This window comes from Magallana gigas, chromosome 8, assembly GCF_963853765.1.
Source record: "Magallana gigas chromosome 8, xbMagGiga1.1, whole genome shotgun sequence".
Lineage (NCBI taxonomy): Eukaryota > Metazoa > Mollusca > Bivalvia > Ostreida > Ostreidae > Magallana > Magallana gigas.
Window position 1 is genome coordinate 13,888,750 of NC_088860.1, and position 15,785 is coordinate 13,904,534.

Genomic DNA, 15,785 nt, shown 5'->3' on the forward strand with positions numbered 1-15,785 from the left:
TTAAACTACATTTATTTAGTGCTCAGCCCTTCTAATTTTACGGGGTTTTTTATTTTTGCATTTATTTTTATCACGTTTCAAACATACAGGTGCACAGTGTATGATTTATATATACAGTCAGTATTTATATACATACGCATAACAGCGCGTGCGGTTGATAGAGGCACGCCCTTTTACCGTCATCCATTTCTTTAGTGTCGCAGAGACAAAAATTGTGGTGCCCTTTCAGATCTTCAAACGTCTGCTAATATCATGACATTTATATCTATCTTTCTGTGTCCATATTTATAAAATTACCACAATGTCAACATTTTTGACTAATAATAGCTGTACTATTATGTTGACTTGTATGTAAATTTTTCTTTCGGGGAATAGTATTTTTTTTTAAGTTCTGTTATCGAATCTCAGAATTACTTGTAGAGAATGTGTGTGAAGGATTACAAATGCAGCTTGAGCCATTCATGATAGACTCATTCCCGTTTATAACAATAAACAACATTTCTGTTAACATGATATAAGAAGAGAAAAGCTGTCTTTTTGACAGTAAACCTGGTTTTCTTTTATGTGAACAGTATCCATAATTTATTTGGCAACCCTAAATTGATAAACACTACCTATTCAGAGGAAGGCAATATTCTGCAAAATAAATGCCAAAGTTCAACAGCAAATCAATGTTCAAATAAAATGCACATTCCTGTTATATGTGCAATTGATCTGTAAAACAAGGATATATTATCTTGAAAACTGCAAGAGGAGTACCCTTTTGGCAGCTGCTCGTTCGCCATTTTCACCATTTGAATAACTGGGATTTTCCTCTGTTTCGAAGTACAAAGTACTTGAATTGCAATTGAATCTCGGGTCGAGAAAGTGTCTATTCCTTTGAAACTTTTAATATCAGTACTAAGGGGGGGGGGAACAGCCCTAGAATTATCTAATGAAATATCGCACAAAAAATTCAAGATATTTGTCGAAAATGCGTTTGAAAATTGAATTCAAGTATATCAAGAGCTGTATTTTGGGGTTTTTTTTGTTTTTGTTTTTTGTTGTACTCTTTCTGCTTTTAGTTATTTCCTGGATCGTATAGCACATTCTTTTTAATCACAATTTTGTCTCAACTTAAGATTTAATAAATTTAAAAATACATCGAATTTTGTATTATGTTTTGTGTGTATCTAATAGGTGTACTAATACATGGTTTAGGTTTCAGCACTATCATAAAATATTGTTTTTGTTTTGTTTGATGATTTTTTTTAAAGATTTTATCACACATAAGCGCATATTAAGTCTTGTGAAATAATAGACACTTTTCAATCAACAATTTTATTATTCCTGTAAGGAATATAATAAAACAACATGAATCAGAATTTGTTTAAATAACAGATGCACGTTTGTGTGGCTTTTTTCTGATGTGTTACAAAAATATGATAACAACAAAACGGTATGAGAATAATGGTGAACATAATAAAATAATAATAATGATAACTAAGGATGACGTCCCAAACGGAAATGGTTTGTCACGTGACTACTTTGTCTTTGCACGAGTTACTGTCCGTGGGATACATACAACTGTTCACAGAGGGCACCCAAATCAGTCCAGGTGAGCACGTTTGAATCTTTTCTCGACCTGACTCGCACTGAATATATAATGAACAGTTGAAAGGGTGAGCAAAATATCCATTGCTTTTCTGCAAACAGGGTAGAATGTCTGGGCAGATTAAGTCATTTTTCGGGTAGATGCACGTTTTAGCGTCCGGGTCATACACAAGATTCATGGCACACGTCAGCTCTTGGCCTCGGTTGAGGCTGATGCATTGTATAAATTTCTTGCAGTCATCTGGATGAGGGTGAAGCGTTCCAGCTTTTGCTTTCATACAAGGTTCTCGTTCATATTCTGCAAGGTAAAGCAATGTCAATAATATTTTGTATGGAAAAGTAGGATATATTGCACTAAATTCAACGATTAGTGGATTATGTTTGCAGATTTGAAGCTCAATGGGAAAATTTGGGATAACTGGTCGTAGAGTACAGGGCTGGTGTTCGTGTATTAAAGAATTTCAGGGGCACAGAAACAAAATCAAAAGTGAAATGTTTAAAGATTGTTCTTTAATCAACAATTACTAGTTTCACAAAATGAGGAAATAAGTAAAGTCTAAAACTTCAGCACGTTTTTGTGCGCCGTAAACTGTAAGTTTTTGTATGTGATGACTTGTATCTCTACGGCATGTCAATCAGAATTTTTCACGTAGTGTTACCGATCTGCATCTAAGTTGATTAAAAAAATATATAGTATCTTTCTAACATAAAAAGGCTACCAAAAGGTTTCAAATTTTAAAAAAAGGAGGTACGATACGCTATATAGGAGCAATTTTACAAGATTAATCTTAATAAGATTGGAAATATTAATTAAAGCAAAGTATAATTTACACAAATCCTTACCTGGTCTACCGGGGTATTCGGGCCTCGTTTGGTTGCTGGAAAACACACCATCGGTGGTGGTGGTAGCGGGTGTTGTCGTCGGTTTGGTGGAAGGGATTTTCCTCGTAATAGGCTCGTACCCCGAGGGTTTAGGCGGGGCCTTGGCAGGGTCCGGGCAGACGATGCCTGGTCTGTCATGGACACAGTTGTTGGAGTCCACATCAAACACCAGGGCCCCTGTACAGGTTTGTAGGATAGACTTTTTGTGTTCACACTGGAAATATTGATTGCAGTCTGTGGGATGTCTGAAGAAACTACCCTCTAGTAATTGGCACGGATCCCATGCTTTCACTTTAAAGAGAAACAAGAACCACAACGTATAATTTATTCATAAACATGGTGTTCTTTTACTTAATTGATATTCTTTTTGCATAGGTTGTTGATTTTTAAATTACCTTCATGTAATATTGTTCTTTTTAACAGTAATTTATATACGTTACCGTTTTTATCAAATAAAATGATGATGCATACAATATGTATATTGTTTTATAATGAACTCTGTCAACATAAGATGATTTACACAGTCTTTTGGTGTCCCAATATATAGTTACTTAATGAAAATTTAATTACATTTTTCTTTGTGCTTAAATGAATAAATGAATCAAGTCGATTTAATTAGGTTAATAGTACTAATTAGCCGACCCACAAAGTATGTGCTTGAATGATAAATAACGAAAGTCGATTAGTTAGTGGAAAAAAAGAAAAATTGTTCAACACCCATCAGTCAATACGGCTTCGTCGGTCTACTATAGTCAGAAACATTTCATTGATAAATCTTTGTATTCTACGACTTCTGTACATCACAAACAAATTCCTACCTAAAAAATTGTATAGGTTTCTTTTTTTAAACACTTACACATTTCTACGGTGGCCTTCTCGGGCGCTGTGCTCTGATTGGTTGATACTGCTGTAGTTAACCTCGAAGTGGTGGTAGATTCAGTGACATTGGTGACGTTTTGTTGCGATGACGTCATTGGTATTTCTGTCGTTGATGGAGGTTGCGATGAAGTAGTTTTTGTAGATTGAAGCGTTCTGGTGGTGGGTTTTACCGTAGTGGGTTTCTGGGTGGTGGGTTTTGGAGTTGAAGGTTTTTCTTGTATTCTATTGAAATCAACCGGCGTTCTTTCTCGTTCTATTTTTATTTTCACATGGTCCAGTTCAATTTCAAAGCGATCCACCAATGCTACGTTGGCCGCTGTTTCATTGACTTTGGGAGCGGAAGTCTCTATCACAGATATTATGTCTCTCTTTGAGGCGTCTTTCTCCACAAAGAACAATGTAAAATTGATGTGTTCATCTCTGTACGAAAAGAAATTAAATTGCAACAATAGGTACTTTATTCTTTGTGCTTTATCTTATTATTATTTAATTCCTTCCAAAAACAAGAAAAGATCAGCAGAGAAGAAACTGCGTTACTATCATTTAACGCTGTTTAAGTTATATTATAAAGTCGGAATCGCTTACTTAATGGACAAGACCTCACACCCTCGATACGTTGTTTCAAACTGACTCTTCTTGTAATATGTATCCATCTGGAAGAAAGAAACAAATAAAAACATGACATGCTTTCTCTCGCATCAAATCTGTCTTTTGTACTATAATTTGTTGACAAATGACTTTTTCTGTTATGGGACAAATGTTCCATGCGTGACAAAAAATTATGGTTTTATGTCATTTGTTTGTAAGAATCTGTTTTCTAGTTTCGTGAATAAAACTGGCAGATTTTGGCCACGCAAACTTATATTTTTAATGACACCAGTTGTCATGATTTTACCATCAGTATTAATTTTGTGATTTTAAAACATTGCTACCTCCCTGGGCCGATTTTTCAAATAAACATAGAAAATTCCTTTAATACATGGATAAAACTTTAAACAAATTGTCGGCCATGAAGTCATTATTTTACCGGTATATTATATACATTAGAGAAAAAATGGAAGTGATTGCAAAATACTCAATAACTCTTATGAGGAAACGAAGTTCACAACAAATTTTTTAAATAATAAATTGTTAACTTTGAGAATTATGAAATCTATGATTACCAATAGCTTCCTCTTAATATATAAGTATAATTGTAAGTCCGCTGCTCAATTTTTGTAATGCATTAAACATAAAAAAAAAATGTATATTATTCAGTGTATCATTTTAATCAGTTTTTAGATTTTGCAATGTTGCGTTTATCAAACTCAACGTTATCACAAAATTAGGGTTAATGAATTTCTACTATATATATATCATACATTTATTTGATATTGCAATCAGCGATATGATGTATTTTCTTGATGTCAAATTAAAGCAGGTATCTTTAAGACCCTTGTCGTTATAAATTGTTTCCGTTGTGCTTATACCAAGCTGCTAGCGGGCCGTTAATTGTATTAAACGGTTTAATTTCCTCATTAACTATAAAATTAAACGTTTTAATGCTACGCATAAACTCGTCATAATAATTCATGTAATTATAAGAAATAGTTTTCGTGTTCCTTGCTGAAATAACTGAATTCCCCATATCTACTCATAATTTTTTTGTATCAAACCACAACGTAAAGTATTTATCCGCGAGTCGTCCGCGAATTTGTCATAGCAGGTGACAGGTTTGTTTAAATCTGGAATTTTGTTGCCTTTTCTTGACAATCATATCACGATAGCTAACTGACGACTCTGAGGACATAATGGTGACACCAAGGAATAAATCAGAACAGTCGATGGTGCCCCCGATCAAATCTTGGCGTGTAAAAAACCAACTAGTGAAAAAATTACGTTTGTGCGTCTTACCATTGTAATCTACTACAAACTCATCGCACTTACCCTTCTACACGAGATATTAGTGTATTGATTGTTCTACCAAACTGATATTTCATCATATCTACAGTTTGTTTGATGATATAGTTCAGTTCCTGTTTTAGTCCTGTCAAAGAATATATTGCTTACACCTCTAGTTTTTTAAGAAGAAAAAACCATCGACAATTATTTTCTTTAAAAACAAAAGGTCAAACAAATTTGACCCTTCAGGAAAAAACAGAAAGAAGTCAAGAATAGTGACGGAGAGTGAACGAGACATTCACATTTGACCCAAAATAAAACCTGTCCACCAAAAACAAATGCTTATAAAGAACAAAGCTCTAATGCAAATAGCACCGCGCATTTCTCCATTAACAAGCGGCACCATGACATTGGTTGTGGTATGAATATGTCTAGGGCTACGTTATCTGCATTGTTTATGGTGGTCTGTATTGTAGACATTTCTTCGTCAACTTGATCGCCATAGAGCGAACGTGTGCTTTTTTGGGTGTTTCTTGTGACAAAAGCATGCCTTCTGACACGCTGTTTTGGTATTTTCCTTGTAATTAGCATACTCTTCGCTTTTTCTCCTACATTATGCATTTGTACTTCGGTAAACATTAGTTCAACTGTATATGATTGCTGTGGAATGCAGGTTGTTTGCCAGATATATAAAGAGGTGATAATTTTGGTAACTGTATTGTGTTGAAATGCGTTAATTTCAATTACATAAAGGTATAAAAATGAACGTCTTTTTAAAAATGCATTAAAATACCCAGACCGTTGCTCCACGTGACTTGAGCTTGTTTTGTAAAGTTTCGAAACATTTGTGACGTTTCGAGAGAAAAAAGTCTGCATGCAGCATTGTTTTGGAATGATTTTTCATAGCCGTAACTTTCAATATTACCTCATGCTTATCAATAAGAAAGTTACAACGTGGCTGTGGCATGGAGCTATCCAGAATTCCAAACAAGCATATTCGAATGGTATTTTTCCGTTACCTATCTGCTTCGTGCCTTATGGCACAAAAGGCATCAACAGAACGTCCCCATCCATCTCTTGCCGGAGCCGCAACCCTCTATTTTTCTATTCAAATTTAATTCCTTACTTTCTGAATTGCTGCGACAGAACAAGACTAAAATTGTTCCTTAACATGTAAATTATGAGTCATGACTTTTAACATCACGCGTCCTTATTTAGATAGATAGCTTGCTAAAATAATGTTTAAAGTCAATAGTTGTATATTTTTTCTGTAAATACGTGAGTAAAATAATCACGCTTTGGCAAAACGCCATTTCAGATAATTTTCTTCACTAAGAAAGCCTGCATTGAACAAAACACACCTTCTTTGAAGGTTCTTCTCAGCAGGCACCCGACGTTGTTTCAAATGTGATTCAACGTTGCTATTAGGTGGAGACGTCAACAATTATTTTGAACGTTGCCTCAACGTTTACATTCAACGTTAATATCACTCTGTTATATCGTTTTAAAACCATGTTCATGTGCTTACTCGATTAATGCTACCTATCGAGAGAGTTTTGGAATTTTCACTATATATCGGCGTCAATTTTACACTGCTGTATTAACGTTATAACAACATTTATGTGCTTGCTGGGTTGATGCTTGGTACCGAGTTTTGGAAATTTAAACACTGATTTAACATTAATTTCACACCGTGTTAAAACAACTTTTATGTGCTTGCTGGGTTAATGAGAGTTTTGGAATTTTAAACATTAATAAACTTTATTTCACACCGCTGTATCAACGTTAAAGCAACGTTTATATGTTTGCTTGGTTGGTACTGCATATTGAGTTTAAGAATTTTTTACACTTATATTTAACGTTAATTTCACACCATGTTAAAACAACGTTTATATGCTTGCTGAGTTGGTACTACGTATTGAGTTTTGGAATTTTTAATACTTTTTAACGTAAGTTTTACACCATGTTAAAACAACTTTATATGCTTGCAGGGTTTATGGTACACATTGAGACAGTTTTTGGAATTAGTCGCATGATTTGGGTGTGGACTGGTCAGCAATTTGTCTGTCACAGTCGGTCTGTCCCGCGATCGCTCTTTCCTCCATTTGCATTGATTTCTAACCACAACTTCTTTCTGTCACATAACTTGCACCAATAATGATAATTAAACAAGTTCGATGTTTAAATGAATATGCTTTAAAGACCATTATAAATATGCCATGCAAAAGAAAACAGTTCTTAATTATTCAATTGCGTTTTGTATACAAGTTAGGGAGGAGTACTTATTTCCAGGGCTCTTGACCTATAAGTATTAACCTTTCAAAATAGGCTGAACGTGATAATTGTTAACCTGCATTGAAATCGATCGATCATCTCTTTTCATTACTCACTGACATATACATATGAATGTCTATTAATGATATGCCAAATTAATAATTTAGATACATATTTGGACTTTAGAGTTCAGAACGGCGTACAATACATGTAATGATACTGGAAATCACTTTGACTTCGATTATCAAGGAGAAAGTAAATTATAAAATACCTGTTGGCAATATGCCATGGCTATGTTGTTGAAGTCTTTGGATGAGAGGTTTTCCAGACTGTCGTAAAAATTACTACTCTTTATTTTCAAAGCTAAATTGGCACGAAGCATCTCTGTAACGAAAAAGGTATAATGTGAAGAAATGACTGTTGGTTTACTGGACGCCTGAAGCCTTCATTAAATACCAATAAGTTACCTCATTATGGACAAACCTGTTAACCTCTTTTTTTTTAAATGGAGAAATATTAATATGCTTACCGATTTCGTTTTCGTGTGTTTCTGGAAAAAAAAAGAAACAAAGTCAGTTATATCTTTTAAAACTCTTAAAATTGGTCAATCAAAACATAACAAAATTTTACTTTGACAATTGGCAAACGTTTTAAACTTTTATATGACATCAGAGGAGATGGGATAAATCGTGTAGTTTTCTTACTTTTTAACTCAACTGCAAAGTATATAGCTGCCCCTAAACTGGCAGCAAGAATAAGCATCACAAAAAATCCAAGAATTGGACGACAAGTTTTCCGGACTTTTCGTCCAAACGGTTCCGGAGCCGGTTGGATGAAAGCGAAAGGGTCAAGTGTTTCCCTGGACCCGTAGAGTTTCCGGTTGGCTAGAGACTGTATGTCTAGCCGGGATGAGGAGGAACTTATGCGTCTTTGATTGTTATCATACAGATTTGGCTTGCTGCCACTATGAACTAGACTGTCCGTTGTAGAACGAATGCGGCTGTTTCCTACTAATGCTTTATCACACTCTCTCTTTGTACTAGATAAAACTGAAGCTTGGCTATTTTTTCGATTATCGTTCCGAGGAGTATTAGATACCATTGAAGCTTGGCTATTCTTTCGATTGTCTGAAGTTCGACTAACACGACTTCTCTCACTACGATCGTCCGACAGATTTTCCCGCCTTCTTTGTTGATTAGCACTAGTCGGTAATCGTCCATCTTCTGATAAGTCTTCCCTGCGACCGTTTGGATTATTCTGGTTTGGTCGTCTGTTTGCGCGCCTTTTTGGCGTGTCCACTTCCGAAACCTCGCTTAGCGAGGTGGTGCTGTACCCGGATGTTTCGTCAATTTGTCGTCTGCGACGCTTCTTTTTCACTTTCCGTTCATCCTCTGAGATTGAGCAACTTAAATCTGATTGAGCTGTATGGATGCGCGGCAGAATCTGACTCGATGACAGCTTCCGGCCCGAGAGATCTCCCGCGTAAGTTTGGCTGTGATGAAGCTGCCTCTACAAAGAAAACACAGAACAATTAAGACAATCTAACAGAAGAAAGATAACATCTCTCACTCCTACTTTCAACGGAAAAGAAGGACACCGAGAATCAATTCGTACACAGCTGCCAATAAATATGACTTAAAATAAAATATCGAAGGCTACGTCTAATTGCAACTGAAAGAATTGAAATCTGCCTGCGCGTGTTGTCACTAGAAAGGTGATCAACATGCAAGGGTATATATCTACATCATGTTTAAGTCATTGTACCTGACGATTAACCAAATGTTTAGATGTGGTCATTTTTCAGTGTTATACCTACTGTATATTGTAACGAGTGATTTTTTTTCTTTGGACTATCTCTTATATTATATGATATCACAAATCGTGACGCGGTTGTATTGTTTCCTGCTAAGGTTGTTCACTGAAAGATAAACCAGCTATGGCAAAATGGACATGTATTTTGTGAGTCACCGGTATATATTGCTCACCTTTAACAAAACAAGGAAAACTTTTGATGAACATAGTTATGTTCTTACGTGAAATGGCAAAACAACGAATATGGTTATGGGAATATAAATATAGAATATTGTCTTGTCCCCACCCATAGGTGACATATCATGTTTCTAACATCATTGTCACAGGTCGCAAAAATTGATAAAGAAATTTAAAAAAAAAACGAATAATATATAATATATACAATATAATAAAACTACTTTCGATATAAAATCACATAAGGGGGTGCATGTAGAGAATCCATGTAGAATATTGACCATACTTGAAGGAATGAACAAGCAGTGATCTACACACACACACATAGTAAATATAACAATGAATGAATTGCAGTTTATAAAATGAAATATCGATCTCAAAATATCATAAATTTGTTCTTTTTTATAGTGTCTTATCAATAGCATCTCACTCTTTTTGAGTGTATGTGAATCCCTTGGTTTTTAAACATGGAGGCATATTCTGACATACATGTATGGTTCCTTGCCATTTCGCATTGTCTCTCGGTGGTCCCTTATCAAATTAACAAGAAATATGTGAACATTTATTATCAAAATATAAATAAGAATGAATCATACCTCAGGATAGATTGATAGTTTATTAAAGCTCTTTTCCATATCGTTTCATTTGCTGGAATTCTAAAGGCATAAGAATGATGCATTTGAGAAGTGCGAGCATCATTGGATATTATTTGGGCCGAGAAAACCACAAAACTGACATTAACCTAGAAGATATAGGTGGTTGATCTTCTATTCCAAATTTAAACTATAGCTATGAATTTTAATTAATAATAGAAATAATTATATTTTAGAGTTAATTGTTTAGGGGGTGTCGGTTTTGCTTTCTGTCGTGTCACAAAGTTGTCGGTTGCATTTTTGTCGTAAGATTATTGAAAAAAATAATGTCAGATAAAAATTTGGCAGTTTTTTTTTTGGTATACAGACGACGAATAACATATAAATAGGCAAAATAAGCGCGTGTTTCGTAGTAACGTGTAATAGATTACATTCTTTATTTACATTTCCGTCAACCGGGTTTTTTGCATACTTTTTTCCCCTTATCGAATGACGCTTTCATTGATGCTTTATAGGGCAATTGGTTTGGAAGGCCTACAATGCAAAGCAGGGCGGGGATGGCCATGAATCAGATTGACAAGTTTTATTTCGTAGATTAAAATATGTTCATTGGATTTGGGAAAGGTCTCTTAGACGAACTAGAAATATAAGATAGCCTTTACCACATATTACATACTTCATTCTAAAATTTAACTTTGCTGAAGAAAACGGTTCTTTCTAAAAATATCATTTTGTCCGTCAACTTAAACTTAATTTTTCAATTAAGTGAATGTGCATGTTAAAGGTTAATTGAGAAATCGTTATGAAATATAAATAGACGTGTTTCTTTTTGATAGACCAAAATTGCAATGATTAATTCTCTCATCAATGACATTAGTGTTTTTTAATGAATGAGGAATTAAATTTCCAGCTACAGATTGCACATAAAAGTATTTTTAGACGGTGGACAGATAATATTAGCAAATGTTTTAATTAAAAAAAAAATAGTAGATGATATTTAAACCGCATTAACTATACTGCAAAAGTATGCACCAAATCTTCATAACATAATCATCTTTTTAATTGGATGAATAACTTAATACAAACACACATGCACTAACATGTGCATGATTTACCGTTACGTGTATGCAAAATATCATTGAGCTTATTTTCATCGTTTTTACATCATAACATTGCATGTTCCCTATTCCGTCAATCAACACGCTTTGTGGTCAGCGTTTTGGTATAACATAATAACAGTAGTAGTGACAAATAATAACACATAACAGAGAAATATTCAATGTGTCCTTCTATTTATGGACTCGAATGATTTTTAACACTAATCAACGGTAATATTCGATGTGTCTTTCTATTCACGATGATTTTTAACACTAATCAACATGATCTACTGCAAGTTGTGCCATCACTAGATCATTAACCCAGCCCTACAGTGATTAAGCTTGGGCGTTTAAGAATACGTCGCGCTCGTCGATCCAGCTTTGCAATTCTTGCGGTTTCTGCAGACCGTATAGGCATTTATTACTGACAGACCCAAAAACCAACATTGCTGGTTTTGATGCTTACTGCACACTTTGGTGTCCTAGTTATTTCATCGTTATAATTCATTATAGGGTTCATGGTCACACTTTAACACGGTTTTATAAATGTCAGCGTCGAATATAATGAAATTTCCAGCGTTAGATGTCTTTCCTGATAAACCCAAAGTGCCAAATAATCCTTTCATAACATCAGAGGAAATATCATAGAAGAAATTACTTAAGTGAAGATGAAAAAGAACATTTACTCCAATCTTACCAGTTCCAAAGAGTCAAAATATCGTGTCCATTCCATGCCATTCATGAGTAAATTGCAATGGTGTTCGATACACTGTGTATTCCATAGATTTAGTTTGCGTTTGGTCTAAAACTACCAATCAGGGCGTTTTGCTTCATTACGTCCAAAGACGTCAATGTCAGCATGGTCAGTAATCAACTATGTCAACAACAAACCTCTGTTCATCAGGACGCCAAAAACAGTCCATATACTTTTACTTTTTTGTGTCCTTACTTCAGGGAGAGTATGCCATAACATGTTAAGGAAAATCATTACTCATGTGCAGATTCTGTAAAGGAGGGGGATAAATTCAAACTTATTTCACAGTAGAAGTACTGAAATAGTCTTCAGCCACTACCTCGGCAAACAAAATTATCCTTTGGACACCCTAACCTTCGGGAGATCTAGAGCTATTATTGATGGACACGGTATAGTATTGATTGACTGGGATAAATCGCTCCACGGTTTAAGACCTGTAACAAATCAGTGTTACTTTATTGAATTTTTTTTCAAAGTGAGTTGCTTTAGGTTTAAGTCTTTTCAGGACATTCCTCTGCTATTGAGACTCCTTAATTCTATTGTTAAAGGATATCTACTGTATACTTGGAAATGTTCGCCCTCGTTTTAATTTCGCCTATTTCGCCTTTATAGTCAGTGGGCGAATTAAAGACTGGGCAAATTCAAACGTCAAAAATACCCCTCATTTAACACAACTTTGTTTGGGCGAACTCAAGATTGCAGGTTGAAACAGGGTGAAAATAACCCTGTTTACAGTATCAGCGGATTTTCAAGTTTTTGTGAAAATCAGACCAAGAACGGAAAGTGTGGCTTTGAAGAGATGTCAATCTATGAAAATTTGAGATTTGGGAAACAAAAATCTCACCAAAAGTATACAATAATTATGTCGGCTAATTAGTATGTATTCCTATATCAACCCTTACCGTAGTGCCATCGGACATCATGCTGAAGACATGATTCCTATACCTTCTTTTTTGGGGTTTACGTGGTTTTCTTGCCAAAAACAATACATGTATTAAAACGAACAAATCACAGAACATTGAAGTAAAGCGATAGTTTCGCATTGAATGATTATATGATCGGAAAATGAGTTTCATTTTTCAGAAAGATCCAAATGAATATTAACAGCAAAAACATGGTTGCAGTTTTGAAGCTTGGAGCAAACTTGATTACTGAAAAGTCTTGGTTTGATTTATGTATACTATAAAAGATATGTGGGTGTTTGTTTTAAGAAACGTTGGGGAATTCTTCGTCTTCTTTTTCTTCCTTATCCACCTCTCCCCACTTACCCATTACCACGTTTTGTGGCGTACAAAAGAAAATTTATTCTCTTCTGCACGCAAATGTCATTGACCAGAAAAGAGAAACAGGTGATAAAATATATGCCCCTGTTCGTTACAAGGGTTACTAAAATTATCATTTCCTAGTGTTGACATAAACTTTAAACTATTTAGACTTTCCCTTACGTGCAATGTATTACAAAAATTTACTAATAAATACTATACCAATAGAATACAAAAAAAAAATATTAATAAAAAGTGTACGAACAGCTTTTTCATTACATGTAGAGAATCTTAGGAGAAAAAAGAGATTATAAATATGGGGGGGTGGGGGCGTATGTGGACCAGTTTAAACATTTAGATTAGCGGAAAAGGCCAGTGATTAATACGTCAATATCTGAATGAGTGCACCCTCGGCTACATAAGACAGTCTACCGTTATACGAAACACTGGGCTTTTATTTCCGTTTTATTGACCTTATTGTCCCAGATTTTTTACCGGTGGATATAAAAACGTCCAAATCTGCATTTACAGAATCATGCCGTTTTGATCCTACTGGATCTGTGACATACATGTCATATTCGTTACTTTTTTCATAGAAATATATATGTAGATAGGGGAAATTTTCATACAGTCATGAATGGTAATGTGTTTTTTGAAATGCTCTATAGTTGCCACTCTACACTTTCTACCTTCCTCCCCTCTTCCCCTCTTCTTTCATCAATAAATGCTCTCGTCTGAGTCTACTGAACGAGAGAGAGAGAGAGAGAGAGAGAGAGAGAGAGAGAGAGAGAGAGAGAGAGATTGCTTATTCATGCAGGTTGTATATTCGATGGTTATCGTATAAGCTGTGGGTTGACCTGTTCCGTGGGCCCTGTTGGGTAGTGGTATTATTTTTTACTGTACATTTATATCTCCTCTACACGATTCTTCCATTTACATTGGGAGGACAAGGGCTCCGACGTGACAGTTATATAACCGTGGCCAGGCCGCACTGGTCGCCGATAATGATAGGACATAGGGAGACCTGTTGTGATCAGTGTCTGCTAATTAGGCTATCACATATTTCTTAATTAGTGCATTTTGCAATATTTTTCTGTAAAATAAAGTCCTCTGAACTCAAAATTGAAATTAAAACACGAAATCAATGTCTTTAAAACAAAGTTTCTTATGAGATCTGTATGCTGTCGAGTTCATTCCTACAGATAGATTCACTTTAAAAATCTAAAATAATTTCCCATATCATGAATTAATGGGCGTTAATAGATCTTTTTGAACACCTTTCTCTTATTCGTTTGCTGAATAAATTTAATATTTTATTAATAAATATTTAATTAATCATGGAAATGTAGATGACATTAACGCAGGCCTCTTGTAACACGAGGAAAATCTAACCAAATCATTTCTCAAGTGTCAGTTTCTTCGCTCGGAAATGCTAATTTCCTTCTATAAGGTTTTAAACTAATATGAGGAAACTTGAACCTTATTCGTTTAACTGTCGAAAGTTTGGGAGCCGAAAATAATTGCAATACCTATATTAATAATGCTATAATTGTATCTATAACCTTTAAGTTGGCTTCACAAAAAAAAGTGTTTCCTCCAAGTTTTCATCTCGTAATTCCCATTTACACTGCATCAATTTTAAAAGAGGGAGAGAGTAAAATATAGAAGGAGAAAACTCAACAACTAAGGCAACATAACTCAAAAATGGGTAGGGGTCACTTGACACCCCAAAATTTAACTTACCGCATGTGTATCGAGTTCACTGGCTGAGTTATTATGTGAAAATTCCGTTTCATTTTTTGTGGCGAGTCTGTAGTTCTCATCAAAATGTTTTACCCAAGACGGTGTGTTATCCATACCCAGGAAAATATCTAGAGTGATATCAATAATCCAAACAAGAAGAAACAAACGAAATCCTCCTCACTGTTTTCCATTATTTGGTCAACCGTACAAACACCAAGAACTATTTAACGCTCTCTTGGAAAAGAAGGTACTTTTTGTTATCCAAAGAATGCAATCACCAAATTTCAAAGGAACAACTTTCCAGACTCTGTGGAACTAGTTCTGTGAGGGTCTGTAGCATCGCCCTGTCAGTGTGAGGAATCGGTACGTTCTTCTGGGCCGACGACAGCGGGCACTGCTATCACGGTCCGTGGATCATTGTACAGGTAAAAAGTCAATGATGCGGAACCATCATCCAGACGTGCGGAATTGTGCCATTAGGCAGGACCGCGGGCTGTCATTCTGTTTAGTTCATTGTTTTACAACCGCAGGGAGCTAGATTAACTTTGCTGCTCGTGTGTATCACTTAATCTGTATCGCTATAATATGTACACCATATTACGGCGCCGTGGTTTTCAAAGAGATACTTTTTGGGGAACCAAATATAGAATTAGAAGTTTATTATGAAAATAAATGGTATTCTATTCCTAGATTTGAAACATAAATATGTTGTCAGCATGATGTAATGCACAGTCCCCCGACTCTTGAAATATCTATTAATAAACGTGTATTCCTTATGACATTTATGGTACTGTGATTCAAAAGTGGTTTCCGGATCCCAACACAAACTGGGAGAACTCCA

General features: G+C 35.1%; 1 protein-coding gene across 2 annotated transcripts; it reads right to left on the minus strand.

Moving 5' to 3' along the window:
- Positions 1-1,104: 1,104 nt before the first annotated feature.
- Positions 1,105-15,388, minus strand: LOC105341197 (uncharacterized). 2 transcript variants are annotated; one of them, XM_034471461.2, is made up of 8 exons: positions 14,945-15,388; positions 8,214-9,018; positions 8,039-8,059; positions 7,781-7,893; positions 3,940-4,007; positions 3,332-3,774; positions 2,437-2,766; positions 1,105-1,891 (listed from the first exon to the last, which is right to left on the minus strand). In XM_034471461.2, the coding sequence occupies exons 1-8, from the start codon at positions 15,056-15,058 to the stop codon at positions 1,515-1,517; spliced, it is 2,271 nt and encodes a 756-aa protein (XP_034327352.2). In that variant the 5' UTR covers positions 15,059-15,388; the 3' UTR covers positions 1,105-1,514. The 2 variants fall into 2 exon arrangements, with proteins under 2 accessions (XP_034327352.2, XP_065925357.1); XM_066069285.1 differs by lacking the exon at positions 14,945-15,388 and adding an exon at positions 11,883-12,027.
- Positions 15,389-15,785: the final 397 nt, after the last annotated feature.